The sequence below is a fragment of the Physella acuta genome, unplaced genomic scaffold, assembly GCF_028476545.2.
Source record: "Physella acuta isolate Inbredline_101_S28 unplaced genomic scaffold, ASM2847654v3 ptg001109l, whole genome shotgun sequence".
NCBI classification, from domain to species: domain Eukaryota; kingdom Metazoa; phylum Mollusca; class Gastropoda; family Physidae; genus Physella; species Physella acuta.
The window spans coordinates 142,665-152,500 of NW_026732626.1; the positions used below are offsets into that span (position 1 = coordinate 142,665).

Consider the following 9,836-nt stretch of genomic DNA (forward strand, 5'->3'; position numbering starts at 1 on the left):
CTACTTGTTGGAAGTAAGTGGTTCTCACAAGAAATATACAGACACGTCATTCGGTGCTTCTCAAACTGGAGGCGGCGTCATGGACTTGTTGGAAGTAAGTGGTTCTCACAAGAAATATACAGACACGTCATTCGGTGCTTCTCAAACTGGAGGTGACGTCATGGACTTGTTGGAAGTAAGTGGTTCTCACAAGAAATATACAGACACGTCATTCGGTGCTTCTCAAACTGGAGGTGGCGTCATGTACTTGTTGGAAGTAAGTGGTTCTCACAAGAAATATACAGACACGTCATTCGGTGCTTCTCAAACTGGAGGCGGCGTCATGGACTTGTTGGAAGCCAGTGGTTCTCACAAGAAATATACAGACACGTCATTCGGTGCTTCTCAAACTGGGGGTGGCGTCATGGACTTGTTGGAAGCCAGGGGTTCTTACAAGAAATATACAGGCACGTCATTCGGTGCTTCTCAAACTGGAGGCGGCGTCATGTACTTGCTGGAAGCCAGTGGTTCTCACAAGAAATATACAGGCACGTCATTCGGTGCTTCTCAAAGTGGAGGTGACATCGTGTATTTGTTGGAAGCCAGTGGTTCTCACAAGAAATATACAGGCACCTCATACAGTGCTTCTCAAATTGTAGGCTACGTCCAACACAATAAAGTATTACGTGTCAACTTGTTAAGCGCCATATAGGCCGTCGACTACGATTTCAACCTGCTTTTCTTTTCGGATTTGCTTCCATAGCCTTTGTCCAACCAAGAACAGACTACAAGGCAGCATATGTTTCATTTTGGAGTTGTCTCTCCTAGATGCGTTGCTGTACCCAGCTAACAAGCCTAATCTGCCAGGGATTCGAACTCGGGATTTTTCGCTTTAGCAACCATGAGCTTAACCGAGCTGACCACGCCGATCAACACTATCAAAGCCAGTGACTCTCACAAGAAGTATACTGGCAGGTCAAACAAAGTTTCTCAAAGTGTGGGATCTACAGAAAACGTTTATTGTAGGTTTGAACCGAGGACGTTTGGTGCTTGCACAAATAGCTCGACAGCTCGACAATAGTTTGTGGGGGACTAAATCGGTGTCAAATATCAAACAAAGTGTTATTATCTGCATCAGAATGTACAACAAATTGTCTTTATTTGAACCACAACATACAACAAAGTGTAATTCTGTGTAAAAGTACACCATTCTCCCACACCTTTATAGCCCATACAACATTTAAACTCTATTTTACAATGACCCCCCCCCACCAACTCCCCATGTACCTCCGACAACACAATGAGCTATAAGAGCCACCCCCCCCCCCCCCCCATCTCCTCATGTACCTCCCATAACACAATGAGCTGTGTCTAACGTTTACATACTCTTGCGTGTAAAACCTCGTCAAGATTTTCATTTCCTCCCTAAATCCCTCTCTGTTGATCACTTGACCAAATACGCCCACCTCTCCCACCCTCGCGTTCCCGCCTCTCGTTGACTTCACTTTTTCAATGAATCACTTACCTCCTCACCACTCCATACCCCACCCCTTTGTAATAAATGAATCTCTCACAATCTCTTGTCTTACTCTCCTCACAAATAACTCCCCCTCCCCCCCCCCCTAGTGTTTCTTTCAAACTACTATCTCCAGGGGGGGTGGACACTGGTTAAAGTATATATTATGAACACTTTTCTATTTCGTTTGGGTGGGGGAGAGGTCGGTGGACCTCCTGGTAGTGCCCCATTGAAGAGATGCCTGAGAAAGACTCTGCTATTCCCCCCACCCCATCCCCCACCACCATTCCTCTCACAACCCACCAAATTATTTTTTTCATTTAAAAAAAATTTCAATCTCTAATTGTTTCTCTATTTTTAGGGTAACTTTGATGTACTTTCTCTATCTCATTTTTTTATCTACATATAGAGCCTAGGCCTACATAGTTCTTCATCTCATCTATGAAGACGATACTCTTCCTCCTCCCTCCCCTACCCCTCCTTCCACCACACCCCCTCACACCTCATTTTTTAAACCTCATTAATTAATTTCTCACCTTACCCGTCACAACATATTTATAAAGCTTACATCTAGGAACATTTATATACCGTCTACACGTCATCAAATATTAATTCCCCATTAACACAATCACCCTCGATTCTCCTGCGCGCAGGTCGGCTGTCACAAGATCTTTATCTTTCGTCACAAGATCTTTAGCTGTTGTCACAAGATCTTTATCTGTTGTCACAAGATCTTTATCTGTTGTCACAAGATCTTTAGCTGTTGTCACAAGATCTTTATCTGTTGTCACAAGATATTTTAGCTGTTGTCACAAGATCTTTATCTGTTGTCACAAGATCTTTAGCTGTTGTCACAAGATCTTTAGCTGTTGTCACAAGATCTTTAGCTGTTGTCACAAGATCTTTAGCTGTTGTCACAAGATCTTTAGCTGTTGTCACAAGATCTTTATCTGTTGTCACAAGATCTTTATCTGTTGTCACAAGATCTTTAGCTGTTGTCACAAGATCATTAGCTGTTGTCACAAGATCTTTAGCTGTTGTCACAAGATCTTTAGCTGTTGTCACAAGATCTTTATCTGTTGTCACAAGATCTTTATCTGTTGTCACAAGATCTTTAGCTGTTGTCACAAGATCTTTATCTGTTGTCACAAGATCTTTAGCTGTTGTCACAAGATCTTTATCTGTTGTCACAAGATCTTTAGCTGTTGTCACAAGATCTTTAACTGTTGTCACAAGATCTTTAGCTGTTGTCACAAGATCTTTAGCTGTTGTCACAAGATCTTTATCTGTTGTCACAAGATCTTTAGCTGTTGTCACAAGATCTTTATCTGTTGTCACAAGATCTTTATCTGTTGTCACAAGATCTTTAGCTGTTGTCACAAGATCTTTATCTGTTGTCACAAGATCTTTAGCTGTTGTCACAAGAACTTTAGCTGTTGTCACAAGATCTTTAGCTGTTGTCACAAGATCTTTAGCTGTTGTCACAAGATCTTTAGCTGTTGTCACAAGATCTTTATCGGTTGTCACAAGATCTTTAGCTGTTGTCACAAGATCTTTAGCTGTTGTCAAAAGATCTTTAGCTGTTGTCACAAGGTCTTTAGCTGTTGTCACAAGATCTATAGCTGTTGTCACAAGATCTTTAGCTGTGACTCGTCAAACTGTGTTTAATACAGATCTTATCTGACTCTATTCATGGCGTCTTACCCACTCTTTTATAACTCCTAATTGCGTCTATCTTTCTCTTAAATGACTCTGCTAACTACATTTATCTCACTCTTCTAACTCCCAATGGCATCTACGACACTCACCGTTATGTGACTCCCAAATGGCGTCTACCCCACTATTCTATGACTCCTATCGGAGTCTATCCTCTTCTCACATGACTACAAATTTATTCCACTTTTCTTTAACTCTGCTAGTGGCGTCTATCCATCTCTCCCATAACTCTACCAGTGGCGTCTATCCAACTCTCCCATAACTCTACCAGTGGCGTCTATCTATCTCTCCCATAACTCTACCAGTGGCGTCTATCCATCTCTCCCATAACTCTACCAGTGGCGTCTATTAAACTCTCCCATAACTCTACCAGTGGCGTCTATCTATCTCTCCCATAACTCTACCAGTGGCGTCTATTAAACTCTCCCATAACTCTACCAGTGGCGTCTATATAACTCTCCCATAACTCTACCAGTGGCGTCTATATAACTCTCCCATAACTCTACCAGTGGCGTCTATCTATCTCTCCCATAACTCTACTAGTGGCGTCTATTAAACTCTCCCATAACTCTACCAGTGGCGTCTATCTATCTCTCCCATAACTCTACCAGTGGCGTCTATTAAACTCTCCCATAACTCTACCAGTGGCGTCTATATAACTCTCCCATAACTCTACCAGTGGCGTCTATCCATCTCTCCTATAACTCTACCAGTGGCGTCTATTAAACTCTCCCATAAATCTACCAGTGGCGTCTATCGACCTCTCCCATAACTCTACCAGTGGCGTCTATCCATCTCTCCCATAACTCTACCAGTGGCGTCTATTAAACTCTCCCATAAATCTACCAGTGGCGTCTATCGACCTCTCCCATAACTCTACCAGTGGCGTCTATCCATCTCTCCCATAACTCTACCAGTGGCGTCTATCGACCTCTCCCATAACTCTACCAGTGGCGTCTATCCATCTCTCCCATAACTCTACCAGTGGCGTCTATTAAACTCTCCCATAAATCTACCAGTGGCGTCTATCGACCTCTCCCATAACTCTACCAGTGGCGTCTATCTATCTCTCCCATAACTCTACCAGTGGCGTCTATATAACTCTCCCATAACTCTACCAGTGGCGTCTATCCATCTCTCCCATAACTCTACCAGTGGCGTCTATTAAACTCTCCCATAACTCTACCAGTGGCGTCTATCGACCTCTCCCATAACTCTACCAGTGGCGTCTATCGACCTCTCCCATAACTCTACCAGTGGCGTCTATTCATCTCTCCCATAACTCTACCAGTGGCGTCTATCCATCTCTCCCATAACTCTACCAGTGGCGTCTATCCATCTCTCCTATAACTCTACCAGTGGCGTCTATTAAACTCTCCCATAAATCTACCAGTGGCGTCTATCCATCTCTCCCATAATTCTACCAGCGGCGTCTATCCATCTCTCCAATGACTTCAAATCACATCAATGAACCAACCCCAGACGGACCAACGTTCTCCTGGGTCAACGTGACCTCGTCTCTATCAATTCTCTTTTGTTTCCATCTCCTCGTTCGATTCCTACTTTTTTAACACACCCTCTATGGCCCGGTTATTTCGTTTAGTGTCACTGAGGGTGCAAAATGGTGAGACTTCTTATTTTTAGTTTGAAGGTATTTTTCTTTGACTAGTCTGGATTGATTCTAAGATAAATGGTTTTGAAATACAAGTTTTATCTTATTCGAAGAACAATATAAAAATATCAACAGTGTTGAAATAAAGTGATAGGGATATAAAAGTGTTTAAAAAACTAGGGAAAATAAAAAAATGTTTGTTTACAAATTTTCAAGAAAGCCAAAAAAAAAAACCTAGAGATTTTCTCATCAACGATCTCTATTAGAATGAATTATGCCTAATAGATTGAATTACTAACATCTTTTAAGTACGTCGATTCCGAAAAATTAATTCAATGTCTATAGGAGCTTAGACCTGCTTTTGCTGGTCATAGTTCTAACCACACTATCTCTTCAAATGCTGAGTTCGCTCAAACAGATGAACTCTACTTCACCTGCCTTATGCACCGTCAGGTTCGAAAGAGTACTTTATCATTTTTATTTTATAAGAGGTTAACTGTAAGCTGCAAATTTATTGATTTAAGAAAAGGACGGACGGTGTGCGTAAAAAAAATATATATCGTAAATGAATAGACACATTAAGACGGAAGCGATTTGGTTTTTTTTAAGCGTCTGATCTGCTTCCAATTTTCTATCGTTCGCTCAAGATCACGTTGCTGAGCGTAAATCACATAAATCAGATAATTTCACACACAAACCTCCGCGTGACTCACTTTTTTTGGTGAACGGGAGAGAAAGATACGAAACAGGACAAAGGTTTTTTTTTTATTTAGTTGTACGCTTCTAACATGACGGAGTGGCTTAGTATTACTAGAAAGCTAGACTGCTAAACCGAAAGTTCGAATCCGGGTTCAAGTCAGTAGAATGTACATGAGTCCACCAAGCTCTGATGAGTACCTAATTCACTTCAGGGAAAGTAAAGGCGGCTGGGCATAGTCATGACCACAATACTCTTTATATGCCGAGGTCACAGAAACAGGTGAAATCTACTTCACTTGCCCCACGGAAAGTCACGTTTGAAAAGGAAATTTAATTAATTCACTTTCTAAAATGTTAGGACGTGTTGATTATTATGAGAAGGGTTTTCCATTTGCATGAAGTATCACATGAAGTATCACATGAAGTATTACATGAAGTATTACATGAAGTATTACATGAAGTATTACATGAAGTATTACATGAAGTATTACATGAAGTATTACATGAAGTATCATATGAAGTATCCTATGAAGTATCAAATGAAGTATTACATGAAGTATTACATGAAATATCACATGAAGTATCACATGAAGTATCACATGAAGTATCACATGAAGTATCACATGAAGTATCACATGAAGTATCACATGAAGTATCACCTGAAGTATCACTTGAAGTATCACTTGAAGTATCACTTGAAGTATCACCTGAAGTATTACCTGAAGTATTACATGAAGTATCACATGAAGTATCACATGAAGTATCACATGAAGTATCACATGCAGTATCACATGAAGTATCACATGAAGTATCACATGAAGTATCACATGAAGTATCACATGAAGTATCACATGAAGTATCACATGAAGTATCACATGAAGTATCACATGAAGTATCACATGAAGTATCACATGAAGTATCACATGAAGTATCACATGACGTATCATATGACGTATCACATGACGTATCACCTGAAGTATCACCTGAAGTATCACCTGAAGTATCACCTGAAGTATCACCTGAAGTATCACCTGAAGTATCACCTGAAGTATCACCTGAAGTATCACCTGAAGTATTACATGAAGTATTACATGAAGTATTACATGAAGTATTACATGAAGTATTACATGAAGTATTACATGAAGTATTACATGAAGTATTACATGAAGTATTACATGAAGTATTACATGAAGCATCACATGAAGCATCACATGAAGCATCACATGAAGCATCACATGAAGCATCACATGACGCATCACATGACGCATCACATGACGCATCACATGACGCATCACATGACGCATCACATGACGCTTCACATGACGCTTCACATGACGTATCACATGACGTATCACATGACGTATCACATGACGTATCACATGACGTATCACATGACGTATCACATGACGTATCACATGACGTATCACATGACGTATCACATGACGTATCACATGACGTATCACATGACGTATCACATGACGTATCACATGACGTATCACATGACGTATCACATGACGTATCACATGACGTATCACATGACGTATCACATGACGTATCACATGACGTATCACATGACGTATCACATGACGTATCACATGACGTATCACATGACGTATCACATGACGTATCACATGACGTATCACATGACGTATCACATGACGTATCACATGACGTATCACATGACGTATCACATGACGTATCACATGACGTATCACATGACGTATCACATGACGTATCACATGACGTATCACATGACGTATCACATGACGTATCACATGACGTATCACATGACGTATCACATGACGTATCACATGACGTATCACATGACGTATCACATGACGTATCACATGACGTATCACATGACGTATCACATGACGTATCACATGACGTATCACATGACGTATCACATGACGTATCACATGACGTATCACATGACGTATCACATGACGTATCACATGACGTATCACATGACGTATCACATGACGTATCACATGACGTATCACATGACGTATCACATGACGTATCACATGACGTATCACATGACGTATCACATGACGTATCACATGACGTATCACATGACGTATCACATGACGTATCACATGAAGTAATACATGAAGTAATACATGAAGTAATACATGAAGTCAGTGGCGTAGTAAGGTCGGGTGTCACCCGGTGCGGCACTTAATGGTGTCACCCCCCCCCCCCCCTAGAGGCGTAGCGACCCTTCCCGGGGCAAACTTTCTAATTTTCGATTTGCACCCCCCCCCCCCCACCCTCAAACATTCGATTGCACCCCCTTGAAACTTTCGATTTCCATCCCCCTCAAGTTTTTCTATATATATTTTGCTATTTTTTGCCTTGGTGTCACCCCCCGAACCCCCCCCCCCCCCTCGCTACGCCACTGCATGAAGTATTACATGAAGTATTACATGAAGTATCACATGAAGTATTACATGAAATATTTTTAACTTGATTGTTTATCACAAAGTCCCGAGTTCTGTTCTCAGGCTGAAGTCTGCATGACGTCACTGAGACCACTCAGCTTGATGTTGCTCAACTCTACTCCACCTGCCTTAAGGAGCGTTCTCTCTTTAGACGGGATACTTTCACTCTACTTCATCTGCCCTATGAATGGCCAGGTCTGAAGAGATCAATAACTGATAGAGATAGCGAGTCGGTTCTTTGTTCTGTCTGCCAAATATAAACTTTACTCGGCACAATGGGTCACCGCCTAGCTTATGAGCCCCATAGCTAGCCTGAGTTTCTTTCAGGCATTTATCTCTACGGAGTCAGAGCGGTAGACATAAATTTCGGGGGCCGGACACAGGGTTAATTATGTTTTTTTTTTATAAATTATGTTTTTTTTTTCTAATTTGTTTGGCTGGAGGGGGTTGGACAATGCCCCTCCCCAGAAGGGATGCCTGAAAGAAACTCTGTAACTTAACCCTCTATAGCCTATCTACTTACATGTAACTCCCCCCCCCCCCCCTAAGTTCAATGCTACTGACGTATTTGTTTACACACTGAAGAATAAATATAGCAAAAGGGACGCTACTCTAAACTTGATCTAATGTTTACAAACAATATCTACTTTTAATAACACCCTAACACAGCCATAACCAATGCCGCCCTTATTTTCCAAATACAACCGTCCCCGCCATTTTAATTAATACATGTCTACGAACTAAGCTATTTTTCTTCAACAAGTGGGATAACATGGCAATATCCACCAATCAAAACCCATCATTTCACGAACCTCCTATTGATTTATTACTGCAGTTACGGTACCATTGCATTAATTTCACGTCTAAGTTCTGTTCAATACCCGACAATGGTAGGATTCAATGTCAGAACAGAAGACGAAAACAGACTAGTAGCAACGGCTATTTATAGATCGACTATATGGCAAATTAGGAATAAAGTCAGATATTTTTTCACAAAATACACGGACATCGAGTTAAAAGAAATATTTCAAGAAAAGCTAAGACATAGACTGGGAACTCTCACTTAACTGAGAAAAAAAAAGAAATATACAGGAAAGAAATAAATAAAGTATTAATTTTAATTTAGACAATCTCAAGCCAAACATCACTCGATCAGCCCCCAAGTAAATTAACATTAGAACAGTCTTCTGTTTCCCGGGTTTTAAAATGCACAACCTGAATGGTAGAAAGAGATACCCACCTCAACCCCCCCCCCCAACACACACACACACTCCCCCCCCCCCTCCCCACACTCAACCGGACTGGCGGACATTTCAAGGTAGCGTGCCCTCATTGCCAAGGGTCAATTTTATGTCATGGAAAGTTTTGGAATGATAGATCAGTACGTGATTACAGAGACCCTTCTCCTACAGTCGTTTCTATTTCTGTCCATGGGTGGCTACAGTGTGAACTTTTGACTCCGCAGCACACTAAACTAAGCAGTGAAGAGAAACCTAGTTTGCACACCTTATTTTAATCTAGTTCTTATGCCATTTTATTTTTTCCCTTTGATTATTATATATGCAATTGATGTTCATTGTTCATGTCTTTGATGCTATGTAAAATCTATCAAATATATTATTATTACTGATTTAAATGTTTAAAACAATTGAATTAATAAAAATAAAAATAAATAAAAAATCTACCCCCTCCTCTCTCCCCCTCTATCCACTTTACCCCCAGACATGATAACCCCACAATCCCTTTAACTGTTCCAACGACCCCACCACCCACCGCAACATCAATATCCAGAACTTATTTAAAGTTCTAAATCTTGTCTCTTTCCCCTCATCTTTAACACTGCAACCTTTTGAAAACTCAATGCGACCAC

The 9,836-nt window shown here is 40.8% G+C and overlaps 1 protein-coding gene across 1 annotated transcript in view; it reads right to left on the minus strand.

Moving 5' to 3' along the window:
* Positions 1–2,272: 2,272 nt before the first annotated feature.
* LOC131955837 (uncharacterized) overlaps positions 2,273–9,836 on the minus strand; it is an 8,506-nt gene continuing 942 nt past the window's right edge. The window contains exon 2 of the mRNA XM_059320119.1: positions 2,273–3,117. Within this exon, the coding sequence (XP_059176102.1) occupies positions 2,273–3,117 (845 nt within the window). The remainder of the gene's footprint in view (positions 3,118–9,836) is intronic.